The sequence below is a fragment of the Bombina bombina genome, chromosome 6 (genome assembly GCF_027579735.1).
Source record: "Bombina bombina isolate aBomBom1 chromosome 6, aBomBom1.pri, whole genome shotgun sequence".
Classification (NCBI taxonomy): domain Eukaryota; kingdom Metazoa; phylum Chordata; class Amphibia; order Anura; family Bombinatoridae; genus Bombina; species Bombina bombina.
In genome coordinates, this window is record NC_069504.1 from 256,271,781 (window position 1) to 256,295,701 (window position 23,921).

A 23,921-nucleotide genomic window follows, 5' to 3' on the forward strand; every position below is an offset into this window, starting at 1 on the left:
TTGATATTCGTCGCACTCTGCCTAAAAGCCTGGAGAGCGTGGCCACTTTCAGCGCCCGCTGGGATGCGAGATTCAGTGTATGGGCGAAGCATTTTACATGAGGGAATTTTCCAACTTGAGCAGCAACAATCATGTTCGAAGCATTGTCGGTCACAAGCACTACAGATTTATCGGACAGCTGCCATTCTTCCACGACACGAGACAGTAGCTCCGCCAGATGAGAACCCGTGTGAGACTCATAAACTGCTCTCGTTTGCAGCACATGCGACAAGATCTTCCAGTCCTTGCTAATGTAATGTGCAGTTACTGTTACATAAGACTCCGTCGTGACTGAAGTCCATGAATCACACGTTAGTGCGACTCGACTGGCTTGGCTCATTGATGCAATTACCTGAGCTTTTGTTTCTTGGTAGAGTGCAGGTATAACGTTTTCTGTTAAGTGATTGCGTGACGGGATCTTATAACGTGGCTCTAGTGTCTTCAACAGGTTGCGAAACCCAAGGTTTTCCACAACAGAGTAAGGCCGTAGGTCCTTCGCTATGAAAGTTGCCACAGCTTTGGTTATTCTCTTCCCTTTTTCAGAGTTGGGTGGCAAAGTTGACAGCATTGCATCAATTCTTGGCTGATGAGCTTCAGCTAGTCTTGTTATTTCCTTGGCAGTGGCACTGGCGACAGCGGCAGGGGTTAGCATCTCAGAGTGAAAACGTCTAACGTGATTTCTCAAGTTAGTAGTATTCACTAGGTATTTAATTTTTGTGTGACAGGCTTTACAAACCGCGTGTGTCTTGTCCAATTCGTGCTTTCCAGTATGTTCATAAAATCCAAAATGTGCCCAGATGCTTGCTTTTAAAATGCTAGGTGCATTTTTTATCTCTCTATCTTTTTTGTCTCCCTCTGTCATTTTAGCATGACATGTACATATGTGACGGATGATGTTGTTGTCAACGTCAAACTCTGTCAGTGTTAAAAAAAAAAGAAAATACACTAAGTTCCAGTTGTCAAAATGTCAAGCCGCAAATGTAAAATCAACAAGTACTAGTAACTTCAACTACTTTGCCAATGCCATACATTTTGCGAACATAAATTTTAAAACAAATTGCATTGTGATAATTGCAGGGGACATCACTCACTCACTGACACAGTTACTGTAATATATTACACACTTAAAGGTGCAAAAACCCAAACATTTACTTTCATGATTCAGATAGAGAATACAATTTTAAATAAACATCATAACTAACTCTTCTATTATTTAATTTGCTTCATACTTCTCAGATATCGTTTGTTGATGACATATTAGCAATGCATTGCACAGCACACACATTACTTACTATAAGTATATAATACTTTGTGCACAAGGAGGAGGCTATGCATTTCAACAAAGGATAAGCAAATTATATAATAGGGAAAGTTGTTTAAAATTGCATGCACTTTCTTGAATTAATATATTATTAAAATATTAGAACTTCAGACCAGGCCATCCATCCATGTGAAAAACATGTAGATAATAGATACAGATTAGACTAATAGAGACATTATTAGACAATAATAGTATACTATATTTATTTATAATACATTTTTTATATATGCAATATTATTCAATAATGCAGCAATTAATTATGCAGCAGCCTGAGCCTCAGTCAGCTCAGCATACTACGTTAAGTAAATAAGGCAAGTATTTAATTGTTACCCCTTATTGTGTAATAAATGTGATTGTGTACCCCTTATTGATTTGCTCTTACCTATTGGCAAGTAGTAGGCAGTTGAGGCAATAGGCAGGCATGGCAATGGCAATTATGGCATGGCATTGGCAAAATGTACAACGTTTTGGTAACTATTAACTAAACAAACAGTTAGTTAGTCTAATTCTCACCATAGGTCTCCTCCTCTGTCTCCCACAAAATAAAAATGAGCCCGCCGTGTAGCTGTAGTATACCGCCGTGTACCATCATCAATCTCAGGCAACAAACTCCTGCTTTGCTGCTTTGCTCCTACTGCGTAACTTCGGCACTTCAAGAGACCGCCCATGAGCGCCCATGTTGCTTTATTGGGTGACGTGACGTCAGTGACGTCAAAACGATGTACCGCGCACTTTCGCGCACTTTCTTTTACGTTTCCTGGAGGCTGGTCACGTGGGTAACGTTAATCGATTATCGCGTCTCAGCGCATCGATGCAGAATCGTTTCATGCCGCATCGCGATGCATCGTCAAAACGATTATTTTTGACAGGCCTAATATATATATATATATATATATATATATATAGGAATATCTATTTATAAATACATGGAACAAATTATGCTATGTGCTGGACATTGGAATGGGAAATATTTAAAGTAAATACATAGATAAAACCTTTATTAAATATGAATATTGCATAAATATGTTTTTTCATGTTTTCATCTACTTATCTATAATATTATAATGTTATTATGATTGTAACTGTACTTTGTAATTTATTTTTGATGACACTTTTTAGTTTTGCAAAACAGTTAACCGGAGCGCTAAGGATGTGGTAATCATTCTAGCATAAATCACACATTTGCGCTCAAGCTATATTGTTTACATTTAACTCATAATACCAGGAGTAAACCCGACGAGTGCAAACACTTGCGATAAATCCCTTATCGCTCGCTCCACTCTAATCTGACCATTAATGTAATAAATATACCCTTTTTACCAATCTGTGATCCCAAGATTATTTATAGTATATCTGTTAATGTAAAGAAATAATATAATTGTGTATGATTCATTTAATCGAGCTTTATATAAATTTGTGTCAACATTTTTATTACTAATTGGCAACTCAACTGATATAAATCTATTCCTGCATATTTCAGAATTAGCATTAGAGCTTTCACCCAACTTTTTACAGAAGATATGAAAGAATTCCAGGAACCTTTGTTTACAGATACATTCTTCTCCTTGCCAATTACTACTGAAGCAGGTGAGTGCTCTTTTTTTTTTAAAGCAAATATTCACTCAATTCCTGAGTTATAGGTACAATATTGTTAAAGGGACAGTAAAGTTTTGCAACACTGTATAAAAAAGAAATCAGCAAAGAATAAAAATAGAGGTGCTACACAAATACTCTAATGCAGGGGTGTCAAACTCAAATTCATTGTGGGCCGCATCAGCAGTTTGGTCACCCTCAAAGGGCCACTTGTATCTGTAGGACTGTGTGTCCACTATTTATTATCATAAATTTGTCACTGCATTCAATTATTACTGTTAATAATAAGAATAATGGCAAGTAGATATTCAAATGTACAATTATTGTACAATTTATCGAAAAATGATTTTTGGTAACAGACCGTAATTATTATTTTTTTAAACATACAAATATTGCCAAACACTGTTTATTACACATATGGCAAACACAAGGCATTAACTTTTTTTTAACTTTTCTGACTAGATGGCTGACATCGTTTTCCTGAGGTCAGTCCATCGATATCTGGCGTTAGGTCTTGTGCTGTAGCAATCCGCAAAACGGCATGGTACCAAAGTGAATCGGCTGATTGATGAATTCAATCGACGCTTTTCTGACTTTAAAGAACAGAACTTAACCTTTACCAGCTTTGATAACCTCCATGCTGTTTTGCAGATTGCTACAGCACAAGAGCACTCTGATACGTTATACCACTGTAAAGTGACACGGAAGTGGTCAGTATATCCAAAGTTTACCGCTCAGACTTTTAAGCAGAATAATAAGCAGACCCCCCCCTAATAATCAGACCCCCCCCCCCCCCCCACATACATCATATGTACTTACAGTACAGGAGAGAAGGGTTCAGGCAGCCGTTGGATCTGTCACATCACAGGATGGCATGCGCTCAATATAAAAACAAGTGGAGGTTTCCTAAATGCATGTAAAGTGGAGGTTTCCTGTGTAGAACGGCCGGCGCCGCTAGAGGGCTGGCTTGTAGGCTGCCGTGTATGCGCTGAAGAGGAGGCTTTCTTGTGTCAAAAAAAAAAAAAAAAAGCATGAATAAAAGGTGAAGGCTGGCGGCTACACGGGCCACATGACTAGGTCTGGCGGGCCGGATTCGGCCCGTGGGCCTTGTGTTTGACACCCGTGCTCTAATGCGTTAACCAGAAGTGCTAAAGAGTAACATGTAAATTATTCAAAGAGGAGGATTGAAAACAAATGTCGAATTAATCAAAGAAAGACCAAAAGGATGCACAATAGTTTTACAATAGTTTTACTTCTTATGGTTTTATGTGTCAGCCTGTTGGTTGTTTTACTATATAAGGAATAGTGTTTTAATTTGTCCTAGCAGCATATTGCAGTATCAGTGTTTAAAATTGTGTGATATATTTTCAACGTATTTGCTTCTCATTGCTTGTCATGCATTTATATTATATGTGTATGTGGTGACTATATGAAAAATGGGTGGAGAATAGACGACCCATTTTATCAAGCTAAATTTGTATATAGTAATAAAGCGTTGTAAAACTATTGTGCAGCCTTTGGTCCTTCTTTGATTGATTCAACATTTGTTTTCCTCTTTGAATAATTTACATGTTACTGTATAAAAAAGCTACAAATAATGTTGCAAAACACTGCTGCCATAGAATATTAAAGACACATACACACTTATGAGCCTACCTAGATGTACTCTTTAATAATCTGGAGCACTACATAGCAGGAATAGTGCTGTCATCTACTGCTCCTGCAAATGGATAACATTCTTGCAAAACTGCATGTAGCCACCAATCGGCAAGCGTTACCCTGGGTGCTGAACCAAAAATCGACTGGCTCGTAAGCTTACTTTCCTGCTTTTTCAAATAAAGATACCAAGAGAACTAAGAAATATTGATAATATGAGTAAATTAGAAAGATGCTTAAAATTGCATGCTCTACCTGAATCATGAAAGTAAAAAATTGGATTCAATATCCATTTAACATTCTGGTGTGCAATTTATGTGTATACTGTATGATAATCTAAAGCTTTTTTCTTCCAGAACCCTTGGTTGGCGTAATAGAAGGTGTGAGCGCTGCTTTATTCCTTATAATAATGCTTATTGGAGTCACTGCATTACTTATCTGCAGGCAGAAAATTAGAAGAGGGTGAGTTGTCAGCTACTTTATTTTCAGAGATAATGCAAAGCTTATTAATTTAGATGATTTTTCATTAACACAGTAAAAATACATCATTGATCTGTGCTGTGTGCGATATTTGAGAATCTTAGTAAATTATAGGGAAAATAAAAATATCTAATTATATTGGATTAAAGAAGAATGTTGTTGTTGTTATGTAAGCTATCCAACTGTCACTGATTTATCATAAATTAATTAAAATCAAAATCTTGTATTTGTCTGCACTCAGTATCCTGCGGACAGAAATATATTCTTGTTCTTTAATAACTCAATAGATATTCTTATCAGGTTTCCATATATATTTTATTTAATGTGAAACCATGGAGGTATATTAAAGTATTCTCTGGAAATAACTGATTATAACACATGTGAAGATAAATTGAAACCAGTTCACACATAAAGTATTTGTGTCTGATTATCCCTCATTTGTCAGATGAGATCAATCTGGGAAATCTGTTTAATATATTATTGGAGTCAATATATAATTGTACTAGTTACTTATGCCATGAAGCATTTGAATTATTTTTGTAAACCAGTTGTAGCCCTCTAAAACCGTAGCAGGTAACGCATTTCCCACTGAGGGCTGGATTTGCACCCCACAAATCCTTAAAATGTCTGCGTAGTGTCTTTTTCCTATATGTTGGATGTGTGTGTTTCGTTTTGTGTATTTTATGAACCACAAACATAGAGTGGACAATTTCATTATAGGAATGGTCAGGACCCAATGACTGCCCATCTGAATGCTCGAAGAGAAAGGTCGTCTTCAGTCCATTTAAACGTAGGGCACAAAGGGTAAGGAGCACAAAACTATCTTTAACTTCTGCACCATTCTTATGAATTCAGAAATTAATAACTTACATTTTTTATATTACAGGAACAGACGAACATCAAGGTAAGCAACCTTAGCAAAATAAAACATACTTATTTTTATATGTAGAGGATAGTCTTTATACAACATGTTTTGTATATATATATATATATTTTTAGCCCAGTCAAATCAAGCCAATTTGAAGTTCATTTCACCAAGTTGCAAGCAGACTCAAATTATTTGCTGTCTCAGGAATATGAGGTAAGATCCTCTGAAGAATTAATTTATATTTTCTTATTAATATGTATTGGTAAACGATCAAACATGTGAGTTTATATCTCTTAAAGGGACAATAAACCTCCATTTTGTTTCTTTCTTGATTCAGACAGCATACAATTTAAAAAAAATTGTTAAAATTACTTCTATTATCAAATGTATTTCGTTCTCATTATATTCTTTGTTGAAGGGATATCTAGGTAGGTAGCGTGCACATTTCTGAAACAGTACTTGACAGGAAACATTACTGCCACCTGCTGTTCTTGTAACTGTACAGGGAGTGCAGAATTATTAGGCAAATTAGTATTTTGGCCACATCATCCTCTTTCTGCATGTTGTCTTACTCCAAGCTGTATAGGCTCGAAAGCCTACTACCAATTAAGCATATTAGGTGATGTGCATCTCTGTAATGAGAAGGGGTGTGGTCTAATGACATCAACACCCTATATCAGGTGTGCATAATTATTAGGCAACTTCCTTTCCTTTGGCAAAATGGGTCAAAAGAAGGACTTGACAGGCTCAGAAAAGTCAAAAATAGTGAGATATCTTGCAGAGGGATGCAGCACTCTTAAAATTGCAAAGCTTCTGAAGCGTGATCATCGAACAATCAAGCGTTTCATTCAAAATAGTCAACAGGGTCGCAAGAAGCGTGTGGAAAAACCAAGGTGCCAAATAACTGCCCATGAACTGAGAAAAGTCAAGCGTGCAGCTGCCAAGATGCCACTTGCCACCAGTTTGGCCATATTTCAGAGCTGCAACATCACTGGAATGCCCAAAAGCACAAGGTGTGCAATACTCAGAGACATGGCCAAGGTAAGAAAGGCTGAAAGACGACCACCACTGAACAAGACACACAAGCTGAAACGTCAAGACTGGGCCAAGAAATATCTCAAGACTGATTTTTCTAAGGTTTTATGGACTGATGAAATGAGAGTCTTGATGGCCCAGATGGATGGGCCCGTGGCTGGATTGGTAAAGGGCAAAGAGCTCCAGTCCGACTCAGACGCCAGCAAGGTGGAGGTGGAGTACTGGTTTGGGCTGGTATCATCAAAGATGAGCTTGTGGGGCCTTTTCGGGTTGAGGATGGAGTCAAGCTCAACTCCCAGTCCTACTGCCAGTTTCTGGAAGACACCTTCTTCAAGCAGTGGTACAGGAAGAAGTCTGCATCCTTCAAGAAAAACATGATTTTCATGCAGGACAATGCTCCATCACACGCGTCCAAGTTCTCCACGCAAGAAAGGGTATAAAAGAAGAAAATCTAATGACATGGCCTCCTTGTTCACCTGATCTGAACCCCATTGAGAACCTGTGGTCCATCATCAAATGTGAGATTTACAAGGAGGGAAAACAGTACACCTCTCTGAACAGTGTCTGGGAGGCTGTGGTTGCTGCTGCACGCAATGTTGATGGTGAACAGATCAAAACACTGAGGCCTAGATTTGGAGTTCGGCGGTAGCCGTCAAAACCAGCGTTAGAGGCTCCTAACGCTGGTTTTAGGCTACCGCCGGTATTTGGAGTCAGTGATTAAAGGGTCTAACGCTCACTTTTCAGCCGCGACTTTTCCATACCGCAGATCCCCCTACGCCATTTGCGTATCCTATCTTTTCAATGGGATCTTTCTAACGCCGGTATTTAGAGTCGTTTCTGAAGTGAGCGTTAGAGCTCTAACGACAAAACTCCAGCCGCCTGAAAATAGCAGGAGTTAAGAGCTTTCTGGCTAACGCCGGTTCATAAAGCTCTTAACTACTGTACCCTAAAGTACACTAACACCCATAAACTACCTATGCACCCCTAAACCGAGCTCCCCCCACATCGCCGCCACTCGATTTAAATTTTTAACCCCTAATCTGCCGACCGCCACCTACGTTATACTTATGTACCCCTAATCTGCTGCCCCTAACCCCGCCGACCCCTGTATTACATTTATTAACCCCTAACCTGCCCCCCCACAACGTCGCCGCAAGCTACTTAAAATAATTAACCCCTAATCTTCCGACCGCAAAGCGCCGCCACCTACGTTATCCCTATGTACCCCTAATCTGCTACCCCTAACACCGCCGACCCCTATATTATATTTATTAACCCCTAATCTGCCCCCCTCAACGTCGCCGACACCTGCCTACACTTATTAACCCCTAATCTGCCGAGCGGACCTGAGCGCTACTATAATAAAGTTATTAACCCCTAATCCGCCTCACTAACCCTATCATAAATAGTATTAACCCCTAATCTGCCCTCCCTAACATCGCCGACACCTAACTTCAATTATTAACCCCTAATCTGACGACCGGAGCTCACCGCTATTCTAATAAATTGATTAACCCCTAAAGCTAAGTCTAACCCTAACACTAACACCCCCCTAACTTAAATATAATTTTAATCTAACGAAATAAATTAACTCTTATTAAATAAATGATTCCTATTTAAAGCTAAATACTTACCTGTAAAATAAATCCTAATATAGCTACAATATAAATTATAATTATATTATAGCTATTTTAGGATTAATATTTATTTTACAGGCAACTTGGTATTTATTTTAACCAGGTACAATAGCTATTAAATAGTTAAGAACTATTTAATAGCTACCTAGTTAAAATAATAACAAATTTACCTGTAAAATAAATCCTAACCTAAGATATAATTAAACCTAACACTACCCTATCAATAAATTAATTAAATAAACTACCTACAATTAACCTAACACTACACTATCAATAAATAAATTAAATACAATTGCTACAAATAAATACAATTAAATAAACTAGCTAAAGTACAAAAAATAAAAAAGAACTAAGTTACAAAAAATAATAAAATATTTACAAACATAAGAAAAATATTACAACAATTTTAAACTAGTTACACCTACTCTAAGCCCCCTAATAAAATAACAAAGCCCCCCAAAATAAAAAATTCCCTACCCTATTCTAAATTAAAAAAGTTACAAGCTCTTTTACCTTACCAGCCCTGAACAGGGCCCTTTGCGGGGCATGCCCCAAGGATTTCAGCTCTTTTGCCTGTAAAAAAAACACATACAATACCCCCCCCCAACATTACAACCCACCACCCACATACCCCTAATCTAACCCAAACCCCCCTTAAATAAACCTAACACTAAGCCCCTGAAGATCTTCCTACCTTGTCTTCACCATACCAGGTTCACCGATCCGTCCTGGCTCCAACATCTTCATCCAACCCAAGCGGGGGTTGGCGATCCATCATCCGGTGCTGAAGAGGTCCAGAAGAGGCTCCAAAGTCTTCCTCCTATCCGGCAAGAAGAGGACATCCGGACCGGCAAACATCTTCTCCAAGCGGCATCTTCAATCTTCTTCCATCCGGTGCGGAGCGGGTCCATCTTGAAGCAGGCAACGCGGATCCATCCTCTTCTTCCGTTGTCTCCCGACGAATGACGGTTCCTTTAAGGAACGTCATCCAAGATGGCGTCCCTCGAATTCCGATTGGCTGATAGGATTCTATCAGCCAATCGGAATTAAGGTAGGAATTTTCTGATTGGCTGATGGAATCAGCCAATCAGAATCAAGTTCAATCCGATTGGCTGATCCAATCAGCCAATCAGATTGAGCTCGCATTCTATTGGCTGATCGGAACAGCCAATAGAATGCAAGCTCAATCTGATTGGCTGATTGGATCAGCCAATCGGATTGAACTTGATTCTGATTGGCTGATTCCATCAGCCAATCAGAAAATTCCTACCTTAATTCCGATTGGCTGATAGAATCCTATCAGCCAATCGGAATTCGAGGGACGCCATCTTGGATGACGTCCCTTAAAGGAACCGTCATTCGTCGGGAGACAACGGAAGAAGAGGATGGATCCGTGTCGCCTGCTTCAAGATGGACCCGCTCCGCACCGGATGGAAGAAGATTGAAGATGCCGCTTGGAGAAGGTATTTGCCGGTCCGGATGTCCTCTTCTTGCCGGATAGGAGGAAGACTTTGGAGCCTCTTCTGGACCTCTTCAGCACCGGATGATGGATCGCCAACCCCCGCTTGGGTTGGATGAAGATGTTGGAGCCAGGACGGATCGGTGAACCTGGTATGGTGAAGACAAGGTAGGAAGATCTTCAGGGGCTTAGTGTTAGGTTTATTTAAGGGGGGTTTGGGTTAGATTAGGGGTATGTGGGTGGTGGGTTGTAATGTTGGGTGGGGGTATTGTATGTGTTTTTTTTACAGTCAAAAGAGCTGAAATCCTTGGGGCATGCCCCGCAAAGGGCCCTGTTCAGGGCTGGTAAGGTAAAAGAGCTTGTAACTTTTTTAATTTAGAATAGGGTAGGGAATTTTTTATTTTGGGGGGCTTTGTTATTTTATTAGGGGGCTTAGAGTAGGTGTAATTAGTTTAAAATTGTTGTAATATTTTTCTTATGTTTGTAAATATTTTATTATTTTTTGTAACTTAGTTCTTTTTTATTTTTTGTACTTTAGCTAGTTTATTTAATTGTAGTTATTTGTAGCAATTGTATTTAATTTATTTATTGATAGTGTAGTGTTAGGTTAATTGTAGGTAGTTTATTTAATTAATTTATTGATAGGGTAGTGTTAGGTTAATTGTAGGTAATTGTAGGTAGTTTATTTAATTAATTTATTGATAGGGTAGTGTTAGGTTTAATTATATCTTAGGTTAGGATTTATTTTACAGGTAATTTTGTTATTATTTTAACTAGGTAACTATTAAATAGATCTTAACTATTTAATAGCTATTGTACCTGGTTAAAATAATTACAAAGTTGCCTGTAAAATAAATATTAATCCTAAAATAGCTATAATATAATTATAATTTATATTGTAGCTATATTAGGATTTATTTTACAGGTAAGTATTTAGCTTTAAATAGGAATAAGTTATTTAATAAGAGTTAATTTATTTCGTTAGATTAAAATTATATTTAATTTAGGGGGGGTGTTAGTGTTAGGGTTAGACTTAGCTTTAGGGGTTAATACATTTATTATAGTAGCGGTGAGGTCCGCTCGGCAGATTAGGGGTTAATAATTGAAGGTAGGTGTCGGCGATGTTAGGGAGGGCAGATTAGGGGTTAATACTATTTATGATAGGGTTAGTGAGGCGGATTAGGGGTTAATAACTTTATTATAGTAGCGCTCAGGTCCGCTCGGCAGATTAGGAGTTAATAAGTGTAGGCAGGTGTCGGCGACGTTGAGGGGGGCAGATTAGGGGTTAATAAATATAATATAGGGGTCGGCGATGTTAGGGCAGCAGATTAGGGGTACATAGGGATAACGTAGGTTGCGGCGGTTTACGGAGCGGCAGATTAGGGGTTAAAAATAATATGGAGGTGTCAGCGATAGCGGGGGCGGCAGATTAGGGGTTAATAAGTGTAAGGGTAGGGATGTTTAGACTCGGGGTACATGTTAGAGTGTTAGGTGCACGCGTAGGAAGTGTTTCCCCATAGGAAACAATGGGGCTGCGTTAAGAGCTGAACGCTGCTTTTTTGCAGGTGTTAGGTTTTTTTTCAGCTCAAACAGCCCCATTGTTTCCTATGGGAGAATCGTGCACGAGCACGTTTTTGAGGCCGGCCGCGTCCGTAAGCAACTCTGGTATCGAGAGTTGCATTTGCGGTAAAAATGCTCTACGCTCCTTTTTTGGAGCCTAACGCAGCATTTGTTTAAACTCTCGATACCAGAGTTAAATTTATGGTGCGGCCAGAAAAAAGCCCGCGGAGCGTTAACAGCCCTTTTACCGCCGAACTCCAAATCTAGGCCTGACAGAATCCATGGATGGCAGGCTTTTGAGTGTCATTGCAAAGAAAGGTGGCTATATTGGTCACTGATTTGTTTTTGTTTTGTTTTTGAATGTCAGAAATGTATATTTGTGAATGTTGAGATGTTATATTGGTTTCACTGGTAAAAATAAATAATTGAAATGGGTATATATTTGTTTTTTGTTAAGTTGCCTAATAATTATGCACAGTAATAGTCACCTGCACACACAGATATCCCCCTAAAATAGCTATAACTAAAAACAAACTAAGAACTACTTCCAAAACTATTCAGCTTTGATATTAATGAGTTTTTTGGGTTCATTGAGAACATGGTTGTTGTTCAATAATAAAATTAATCCTCAAAAATACAACTTGCCTAATAATTCTGCACTCCCTGTATAACATTGTTATAAGATGTAGTTCAAATGTCCAGCACCTCCACAGGAATTAGGTGCACGCCATAGGGTATTGCACTCCCCTATCTATACTATAATTGCGTTTGTAATGTCCGTCGCCATCGGCAGTTGCGCATGCATCCTTAATGGAATGTTGGCAGTTCGAGGCAACCAACAGAATGTTGACTGCGCTCGCAGCCAAAATAATTCACCTGAATGCAGCTTTGCTGCATCCAGGTGAATTTCGAAAATGGCAGGGTGGTGAAAGAATCCATCGAAGGTGGATTCTTTCACCACCCTGCCATTTTCGGAATCCACCGGGATGCAGCGAAGGCAAACGGAACATTACAAAAAAAAAACACAGCCAGCACAAAATCTAACAAAAAAAAACGGACCTCCCACACAACGTATTAACACATACACCGCAAACCCACACATCGCATAATAATTAAGTAATAAACCACTTAATCCCTTAACTGTTAACCACCCACATCACAATAAACCTAATTACCCTATTAACCCCTAAACCGCAAAAAACCCACATCACAATAAACCTAATTACCCTAGTAACCCCTAAACCGCAAACCCCCACATCGTAAAAAACATACTTAACCTATTAACCCCTAAACCGCAAAACCCACACATCGCAATAAACCTATTTACCCTATTAACCCCTAAACCGCAAAAAACACATCACAATAAACCTAATTAACCTATTAACCCCTTAAACCCCAAAACCCACAACTCAGATAACTAATTAAATTACTAAGCCCCCTAACCTAACACCCCCTAAATTAACACAAATTAACTAAACTAAAAAATACTAAACTTACACAAAAAAAAACAACTAGGATTACAAAAAAAAGGCTAACATTAAAAAAATGAAATCTAATCCCTATTAAAAAAAAAAATGCCCCCCCAAAATAAAAAAAACCCTAATCTAAGAATAAAATGCCAGTAGCCCGTAAAAAGGCTTTTTGCAGGGCATTTGCCCCAAGATAAACAGCTATTTTACAGAAAAAAGTTTAAGTCCCCCTAACAGTAAACACCCCCACCCACCAAACCCCCCCGAAATAAAAGAGCCTAAAACTAAAAAACCTAAACTACGCATTGGCCTGAAAAGGGCATTTGTTTAGGCATTGCCCTTAAAAGGGCATTTAGCTCTTTTACTGCCCATCCCTAATCTAAATCAAGCAACCCCGCCAAAAAAACCCTTAAAAACCCTAATTCTAACCCCCAGCTTGGTACTTATCGTTCCTGAAGTCTGGCGGAGAAGGTCCTGTTCCAGGCATTGAAGTCTTCTTCCAAGCAGCGACTTCTTCTTTCTTCTTCCAGGAACATCCGGCGCGGAGCAGAGCTATAGACCGATGACCACGGAGCTGAAGACCGGCAACTCTGGAACTGAAGACAGGCGATCCTGGAACTGTAGACCGGCAACCCTGGAACTGAAGACCGGCGACCGTGGAGCCATGGAGCGTGGAGGATCCTCTTCGTACAATCGCTGCCGTACACTGAATAGTGAATTTAAGGTAGCTCTCGTTCTATTGGCTGATTTGAATTTGAAGAATCAAATCAGCCAATAGGAATTCAAGGGACGCCATCTTTAATCGCGTACCTTGAATTCACTATTCAGTGTACGGCGGCAACGTACAAAGAGGATCCTCCACGCTCCATGGCTCCGCGGTCACCGGTCTTCAGTTCCAGGGTTGCTGGTTTTCAGTTCCAGGATCACCGGTCTTCAGTTCCAGGGTCTTCGGTCTTCAGCTCCGCCCTTCGCTCTGCGTCGGATTGTTCCTGGAAGAAGAAAGAAGAGGTTGCCGCTTGCAAGAGGACTTCACCGTCTGGAACAGGACCTTCTCCGTCGGACTTCAGGAACGGTGAGTACCAACCTGGGGGTTAGACTAAGTTTTTTTTAAGGGTTTTTGGGGGTGTTTGTTTTATTTAGATTAGGGATGCCCAAACAAATGCCCTTTTCATGGCAATGGGTAGTTTAGCTTTTTTAGTGTGCTTTTTTCTTTTCATAGGGATTAGGTTTAATTTTGTAAACTTTTGTAATATGTTTTTTTATTTTCTGTAATGTTATTTTTTTTATTTATTTTTTTGTAATTTAGGTTAATTTAAACTTAGGTTTAATTTTTAAATTTTTAGGAGTTAGACTTAGGTTTTTTTTAACATTTTTTTTTAGATTAGGGATGGGTAACTGCAAAAGAGCTGTTTAACTTATGGCAATGCCCTGCAAAAAGCCCTTTTAAGGGCTATGGTAGTTTAGCATTAAATTAGGGGGTGTTTTTATTTTGGGGGGGCTTTTTTATTTTCATAGGGATTAGGTTTCATTTTTTAAATTTTGGTAATTTGTTTTTTTATATTCAGTAATGTTAGCCTTTTTTTGTAATCCTATTTTCTTCTGTTAAGTGTGATCAGTCCACGGGTCATCATTACTTCTGGGATATTACTCCTCCCCAACAGGAAGTGCAAGAGGATTCACCCAGCAGAGCTGCATATAGCTCCTCCCCTCTACGTCACTCCCAGTCATTCTCTTGCACCCAACGACTAGATAGGATGTGTGAGAGGACTATGGTGATTATACTTAGTTTTATATCTTCAATCAAAAGTTTGTTATTTTAAAATAGCACCGGAGTGTGTTATTACCTCTCTGGCAGAGTTTGAAGAAGAATCTACCAGAGTTTTTGCTATGATTTTAGCCGGAGTAGTTAAGATCATATTGCTGTTTCTCGGCCATCTGAGGAGAGGTAAACTTCAGATCAGGGGACAGCGGGCAGATGAATCTGCATAGAGGTATGTAGCAGCTTTTATTTTCTGACAATGGAATTGATGAGAAAATCCTGCCATACCGATATAATGTCATGTATGTATACTTTCACTTCAGTATTCTGGGGAATGGTACTTCACTAGAATTACACTGTAAGAATTACATAAAGCTGTTTAATAACTAGAAATTATGTTTAACGTTTTTGCTGGAATGTGAAATCGTTTTCATTTGCTGAGGTACTGAGTGAATAAATGTTTGGGCACTATTTTTCCACTTGGCAGTTGCTTAATCTTTTTTCTGACAGTTTCTGTTCTCTCTCACTGCTGTGTGTGAGGGGGAGGGGCCGTTTTTTGGCGCTTTTGCTACGCATCAAATATTTCAGTCAGCAGCTCATTGTATTTCCTGCATGATCCGGTTCATCTCTACAGAGCTCAGGGGTCTTCAAAACTTATTTTGAGGGAGGTAATTTCTCTCAGCAGAGCTGTGAGAATTATAGTTGACTGAGATAAAAAACGTTTATTCTGTAATTTGTTTCCTGCTTTCAGAATTTGTTATCTTTGCTAATGGGATTAAACCTTTGCTAAAGTTGTGTTGTTTACACTATAACTGTTTTCAATTTATTAATTTTCAACTGTCATAGATCTTCTGTGCTTCTTAAAGGCACAGTACGTTTTTAATATTATTCTAATTGAATTGTATTCCAAGTTGCAAGTTTATTTGCTAGTGTGTTAAACATGTCTGATTCAGAGGATGATACCTGTGTCATTTGTTGCAATGCCAAAGTGGAGCCCAATAGAAATTTATGTACTAACTGTATTGATGCTACTTTAAATAAAAGTCAATCTGTACAAATTGAACAAATTTCACCAAACAACGAGGGGAGAGTTATGCCGACTAACTCGCCTCACGTTTCAGTACCTGCATCTCCCGATCGGGAGGTGCGTGATATTGTAGCGCCGAGTACATCTGGGCGGCCATTACAAATCACATTACAGGATATGGCTACTGTTATGACTGAAGTTTTGGCTAAATTACCAGAACTAAGAGGTAAGCGTGATCACTCTGGGGTGAGAACAGAGTGCGCTGATAATATTAGGGCCATGTCAGACACTGCGTCACAGGTGGCAGAACATGAGGACGGAGAACTTCATTCTGTGGGTGACGGTTCTGATCCAAACAGACTGGATTCAGATATTTCAAATTTTAAATTTAAACTGGAAAACCTCAGTGTATTACTAGGGGAGGTGTTAGCGGCTCTGAATGATTGTAACACAGTTGCAATACCAGAGAAAATGTGTAGGTTGGATAAATATTTTGCGGTACCGGCGAGTACTGAGGTTTTTCCTATACCTAAGAGACTTACTGAAATTGTTACTAAGGAGTGGGATAGACCCGGTGTGCCATTCTCACCCCCTCCGATATTTAGAAAAATGTTTCCAATAGACGCCACCACACGGGACTTATGGCAAACGGTCCCTAAGGTGGAGGGAGCAGTTTCTACTTTAGCTAAGCGTACCTCTATCCCGGTGGAAGATAGCTGTGCTTTTTCAGATCCAATGGATAAAAAATTAGAGGGTTACCTTAAGAAAATGTTTGTTCAACAAGGTTTTATATTGCAACCCCTTGCATGCATTGCGCCGATCACGGCTGCAGCGGCATTCTGGATTGAGTCTCTGGAAGAGAACATTAGTTCAGCTACTCTGGACGACATTACGGACAGGCTTAGAGTCCTTAAACTAGCTAATTCATTCATTTCGGAGGCCGTAGTACATCTTACTAAACTTACGGCGAAGAATTCAGGATTCGCCATTCAGGCACGCAGGGCTCTGTGGCTAAAATCCTGGTCAGCTGATGTTACTTCTAAGTCTAAATTGCTTAATATACCTTTCAAAGGGCAGACCTTATTCGGGCCCGGGTTGAAAGAGATTATCGCTGACATTACAGGAGGTAAAGGCCATGCCCTGCCTCAGGACAAAGCCAAAGCTAAGGCTAGACAGTCTAATTTTCGTTCCTTTCGTAATTTCAAAGCTGGAGCAGCATCAACTTCCTCTGCACCAAGACAGGAAGGAGCTGTTGCTCGCTACAGACAAGGCTGGAAACCTAACCAGTCCTGGAACAAGGGCAAGCAGACCAGGAAACCTGCTGCTGCCCCTAAAACAGCATGAATTGAGGGCCCCCGATCCGGGATCGGATCTAGTGGGGGGCAGACTTTCTCTCTTCGCCCAGGCTTGGGCAAGAGATGTCCAGGATCCCTGGGCGCTAGAGATAATATCTCAGGGATACCTTCTGGACTTCAAATACTCTCCTCCAAGAGAGAGATTTCATCTGTCAAGGTTGTCAACAATCCAGACAAAGAAAGAGGCGTTTCTACGCTGCGTACAAGAGCTCTTGTTAATGGGAGTAATCCATCCTGTTCCACGATCGGAACAGGGACAGGGGTTTTACTCAAATCTGTTTGTGGTTCCCAAAAAAGAGGGAACTTTCAGACCAATCCTGGACTTAAAGATCCTAAACAAATTCCTAAGAGTTCCATCGTTCAAGATGGAGACTATTCGGACAATTTTACCTATGATCCAAGAGGGTCAGTACATGACCACTGTAGATTTAAAAGATGCCTACCTTCACATACCGATTCACAAAGATCATTACCGGTACCTAAGGTTTGCCTTCCTAGACAGGCATTACCAGTTTGTGGCTCTTCCATTCGGATTGGCTACAGCTCCAAGAATCTTCACAAAGGTTCTGGGTGCTCTTCTGGCGGTACTAAGACCACGGGGAATCTCGGTAGCTCCATACCTAGACGACATTCTGATTCAAGCTTCAAGCTTTCAAACTGCCAAGTCTCATACAGAGTTAGTACTGGCATTTCTAAGGTCACATGGATGGAAGGTGAACGAAATGAAAAGTTCACTCGTTCCACTCACAAGAGTTCCCTTCCTGGGGACTCTTATAGATTCTGTAGAAATGAAGATTTACCTGACAGAGGACAGGCTAACAAGACTTCAAAGTGCTTGCCGCACCCTTCATTCCATTCAACACCCGTCAGTGGCTCAATGCATGGAGGTAATCGGCTTAATGGTAGCGGCAATGGACATAGTACCCTTTGCACGCTTACACCTCAGACCACTGCAACTGTGCATGCTAAGTCAGTGGAATGGGGATTACTCAGACTTATCCCCTTCTCTGAATCTGGATCAAGAGACCAGAAATTCTCTTCTATGGTGGCTTTCTCGGCCACATCTGTCCAGGGGGATGCCATTCAGCAGACAAGACTGGACAATTGTAACAACAGACGCCAGCCTTCTAGGTTGGGGTGCCGTCTGGAATTCTCTGAAGGCTCAGGGACAATGGAGTCAGGAGGAGAGTCTCCTGCCAATAAACATTCTGGAATTGAGAGCAGTTCTCAATGCCCTCCTGGCTTGGCCCCAGTTGGCAACTCGGGGTTCATCAGGTTTCAGTCGGACAACATCACGACTGTAGCTTACATCAACCATCAGGGAGGGACAAGAAGCTCCCTAGCTATGATGGAAGTATCAAAGATAATTCGCTGGGCAGAGTCTCACTCTTGCCACCTGTCAGCAATCCACATCCCGGGAGTGGAGAACTGGGAGGCGGATTTCTTAAGTCGTCAGACTTTTCATCCGGGGGAGTGGGAACTCCATCCGGTGGTCTTTGCCCAAATACTTCGACGTTGGGGCAAACCAGAGATAGATCTCATGGCGTCTCGACAGAACGTCAAGCTTCCTCGTTACGTGTCCAGATCCAGGGATCCAGGAGCAGTCCTGATAGATGCCCTGACAGCACCTTGGGACTTCAGGATGGCTTATGTGTTTCCACCCTTCCCGATGCTTCCTCGATTGATTGCCAGAATCAAACAAGAGAGAGCATCAGTGATTCTAATAGCTCCTGCGTGGCCACGCAGGACTTGGTATGCAGACCTGGTGGACATGTCATCCTGTCCACCTTGGTCTCTACCTCTGAAACAGGACCTTCTGATACAGGGTCCCTTCAAGCATCAAAATCTAACTTCTCTGAAGCTGACTGCTTGGAAATTGAACGCTTGATTTTATCAAGACGTGGGTTTTCCGAGTCAGTTATTGATACCTTAATACAGGCTAGGAAGCCTGTTACCAGAAAGATTTACCATAAGATATGGCGTAAATACCTATATTGGTGTGAATCCAAAGGTTACTCTTGGAGTAAGGCTAGGATTCCTAGGATATTGTCTTTTCTACAAGAAGGTTTAGAAAAGGGTTTATCTGCTAGTTCATTAAAGGGACAGATCTCAGCTCTGTCCATTCTGTTACACAAACGTCTGTCAGAAGTTCCTGACGTCCAGGCTTTTTGTCAGGCTTTGGCCAGGATTAAGCCTGTGTTTAAAACTGTTGCTCCACCATGGAGTTTAAACCTTGTTCTTAATGTTTTACAGGGTGTTCCGTTTGAACCCCTTCATTCCATTGATATAAAGTTGTTATCTTGGAAAGTTCTATTTTTAATGGCTATTTCCTCGGCTCGAAGAGTCTCTGAATTATCAGCCTTACATTGTGATTCTCCTTATTTGATTTTTCATTCGGATAAGGTAGTTCTGCGTACTAAACCTGGGTTCTTACCTAAGGTAGTTACTAACAGGAATATCAATCAAGAGATTGTTGTTCCTTCCTTGTGCCCAAATCCTTCTTCGAAGAAGGAACGTCTACTGCACAACCTGGATGTAGTCCGTGCTCTAAAATTTTACTTACAGGCAACTAAGGAATTTCGACAAACGTCTTCTCTGTTTGTCGTTTACTCTGGGCAGAGGAGAGGTCAAAAAGCTTCTGCTACCTCTCTTTCTTTTTGGCTTCGTAGCATAATTCGTTTAGCTTATGAGACTGCTGGACAGCAGCCTCCTGAAAGAATTACAGCTCATTCTACTAGAGCTGTGGCTTCCACTTGGGCCTTCAAGAATGAGGCCTCTGTTGAGCAGATTTGCAAGGCTGCAACTTGGTCTTCGCTTCATACTTTTTCCAAATTTTACAAATTTGACACTTTTGCTTCATCGGAGGCTATTTTTGGGAGAAAGGTTCTTCAGGCAGGGGTTCCTTCTGTATAAAGAGCCTGCCTATCCCTCCCGTCATCCGTGTACTTTTGCTTTGGTATTGGTATCCCAGAAGTAATGATGACCCGTGGACTGATCACACTTAACAGAAGAAAACATAATTTATGCTTACCTGATAAATTCCTTTCTTCTGTAGTGTGATCAGTCCACGGCCCGCCCTGTTTTTAAGGCAGGTAAATATTTTTTAATTTATACTCCAGTCACCACTTCACCCTTGGCTTTTCCTTTCTCGTTGGTCCTTGGTCGAAGGACTGGGAGTGACGTAGAGGGGAGGAGCTATATGCAGCTCTGCTGGGTGAATCCTCTTGCACTTCCTGTTGGGGAGGAGTAATATCCCAGAAGTAATGATGACCCGTGGACTGATCACACTACAGAAGAAAGGAATTTATCAGGTAAGCATAAATTATGTTTTTTTTTTTTTTGATAATTTGTTTATTTTTTATGTAGTTTATTTTTAGTTTTTTTTTAATTTAACAACACATAGACTGAAAGGGGAGAGAGAGCGACAGAGAGGGGAGAGAGAGCAAAAGAGAGGGAGAGAGAGAGCAAAAGAGAGGGGGAGAGAGAGCAAAAGAGAGGGGGGAGAGAGAGCAAAGGAGAGGGGGGGAGAGATCAAAAGAGAAGGGGGAGAGAGAGCAAAAGAGAGGGGGAGAGAGGGGGGAGAGAGCGCAAAAGAGAGCGAGGAGAGAGAGCAAAAGAGAGGGGTTAGAGAGCAAAAGGGGTGGTGAAAGAATCCACCTAGATGGATTCTTTTACCACCCTGCCATTTTCGGAATCCACCTGGATCCAGCGTAAGCTGCATCCAGGTGGATTCCAAAAATGGCAGGGTGGTTCTGTCACCACAATAGACTGCCCTTCTGAAAATGGCAGGGTGGTTTGGTAGTTCCGTCACCACAATAGACTGCCCTCTGGGCAGGCTTTCCCACTAGTTTATAAGATAAATGTAGCAAAGAGGCAGCACCTTTCCATAGTATATCCACTTAAAGTTTATTGGAACATCACCACAGTGAACAATCACTATATACAACCTTAATCATTGTTATAAAACTAGTGCCATATATTTCTCCATTCATGTACATGCTCCAACATCTCCTTACCTGCTTTTCAACAAAGGATACAAAAGGAACTAAGTACATTTGAGTATATAATTGAATTTTTATTTTTTTCTATCTGAATCACATAATAAGTTTTTTGGGTAAGCTCTTACAATGTCTTATTTAATTTCTGTAGACCTAATTAGTTTTAACTATGAACAAGACTTAAAGGGATAGTCAACACCAAATTTTATTGTTTAAAAAGATAAATTATCCCTTTATTTACAATTTCCCAGGTTTGCATAACCAACATTGTTATAGAAATATACTTTTTACCTCTGTGATTACCTTGTATCTAAGCTTCTGCTGACTGCCTCCTTATCTCAGATCTTTTGTACTTGCATTTTAGGCAATTAGTGCTGACTCTTAAATAACTCCACGTGCGTGAGCACAATGTTATTTATATGAAGCACATGAACTAACGCCCTCTAGCTGTGTCAAACTTTCAAATGCATTCAGATTAGAGACGGCCTTCAAGGGCTTAGAAATTAGCATATGAGCCTACCTAGGTTTAGCTTTCAACTAAGAATAACAAGAGAACTAAGCAATTTGATGATGAAAGTAAATTAGAACGTTGTTTAAAATTACATTCCCTATCTGAATCATGAAAGTATCATTTGGACTTTACTATCCCTTTAAGATTATTTAATCAGTAATATCTCCCCGAAAATGAGTTCAGTGATAGATTTTAGATGAATAAAGATAAAATATTTCTTACTGTAAGACAAATAAAGATAAACTGTTTCATATAATAAAGCTGATCACTGTCAATTGTATAATATATAGTACATGTAAATGCATTTTATAAGATCATAAACCTAAGTTGTACTTTTTTATGGCTGTTTTTTTATTGCTTTGAAAACCTTTGAACACATTACATGCAGATGTCAAGAGTTCTTACTTTTTTGCCTTTTCAGGATCTTAAAGATGTTGGTCGAAATCAATCTTTTGACACAGCACTTTTACCAGAGAACAGAGGAAAAAATCGATACAACAACATATTACCTTGTGAGTGACTAACTATATAGTATGTCTACTATGGAATTTTATTTCTTTTCATAACATATTATCTTTTAAATAGAAGACAAAATGTATGTATTGCAAGATAAGACATTTCAAGGTCCATAGCTTACTTTGCCTTTGCTGATACGTAACCTGCGGGCTTAGTATTGGATCATTTATTTTCTACATTATTGCTTTAGGGAATATTTTTTATAGGACTGTCTGAAAGATTGATGTAAATTAAGCATTATCACCATCCTCTTTACATAATAAATAACTTTGTAGCCAGTAAAAGAGCTGATTACTTTGGGGCAATGCCCCGCAAAAGGCCCTTTTAAGGGCTATTGATAGTTTAGTTTAGGCTAGGGTTTTTTTTTTATTTTGGTGGGCTTTTTTTATTTTGATAGGGCTATTAGATTAGGTGTAATTAGTTTAAAGATCTGTAATTTGTTTTTTATTTTCTGTAATTTAGTGTTTGATTTTTTTGTGATTTAGCTAATTTAATTTAATTAATTTAATTGTATTTACTATAGTTAATTTATTTAATTGTAGTGTAGTGTTAGGTGTTAGTGTAATATAGGTTAGGTTTTATTTTACAGGTACATTTGTCTTTATTTTAGCTAGGTAGTTATTAAATAGTTAATAACTATTTAATAACTATTCTACCTAGTTAAAATAAATACAAACTTGCCTGTAAAATAAAAATAAACCGTAAGCTAGATACAATGTAACTATTAGTTATATTGTAGCTAGCTAAGGGTTTATTTTATAGGTAAGTATTTAGTTTTAAATAGGAATAATGTAGTTAATGATTGTAATTTTATTTAGATTTATTTAAATTATATTTCAATTAGGGGGTGTTAGGGTTAGGGTTAGACTTAGGTTTAGGGGTTAAAAAATGTAATATAGTGGCGGCGACGTTGGAGGCGGAAGATTAGGGGTTAATATATATAATGTAGGTGGCGGCGATGTTAGGGGCGGCAGATTAGGGGTTAATAATATTTAACTAGTGTTTGCAAGGCTTGAGTGCGGCGGTTTAGGGGTTAATATGTTTATTATAGTGGCGGTGATGTATGGAGCGGCAGGTTAGGGGTTAATAGTTTTATTTCAGTGTTTGCGATGCGGGAGGGCCTCGGTTTAGGGGTTAATAGGTAGTTTATGGGTGTTAGTGTACTTTTTAGCACTTTAGTTAAGAGTTTTATGCTACGGCGTTGTAGTGTAAAACTTATAACTACTGACTTTAGAATGCTTTATGGATCTTGGAGGTAGAGGGTGTACCGCTCACTTTTTGGCCTCCCAGGACAGACTCGTAATACCGGCGCTATGGAAGTCCAATAGAAAAAAGGGTTTACGAAGTTTACGTAAGTCATTTTGCAGTAAGGCCAAAGAAGTGTGCGGTGCCACTAAACCTGCAAGACTCGTAATAGCAGCGGGAGTGAAAAAGCAGCGTTAGGAACTGTTAACGCTGCTTTTTCAGCTTAACGCAAAACTCGTAATCTAGCCGTTTAATTAGTTTAATATTAGTTAAATAGTTATATTAGTTTAATTGTTAGTTTAAACTTAGTCTTTTTTAATTTGACAGGTTAGGGGGGGCGTTAGGTTTAGGGGTTACTAGTTTAAATTAGTTTATTGTGATGTAGGTGGCTTT

The 23,921-nt window shown here is 39.5% G+C and overlaps 1 protein-coding gene across 2 annotated transcripts in view; it reads left to right on the forward strand.

Moving 5' to 3' along the window:
• The window catches only part of PTPRB (protein tyrosine phosphatase receptor type B), a 238,357-nt gene that overhangs the window by 172,170 nt on the left and 42,266 nt on the right, over nucleotides 1-23,921 (forward strand). For both annotated transcript variants that reach the window (XM_053716786.1, XM_053716787.1), the window contains 6 exons: nucleotides 2,841-2,947; nucleotides 4,966-5,071; nucleotides 5,810-5,893; nucleotides 5,976-5,993; nucleotides 6,089-6,170; nucleotides 22,189-22,279. In XM_053716786.1, the coding sequence (XP_053572761.1) occupies nucleotides 2,841-2,947; nucleotides 4,966-5,071; nucleotides 5,810-5,893; nucleotides 5,976-5,993; nucleotides 6,089-6,170; nucleotides 22,189-22,279 (488 nt within the window). The remainder of the gene's footprint in view (nucleotides 1-2,840; nucleotides 2,948-4,965; nucleotides 5,072-5,809; nucleotides 5,894-5,975; nucleotides 5,994-6,088; nucleotides 6,171-22,188; nucleotides 22,280-23,921) is intronic.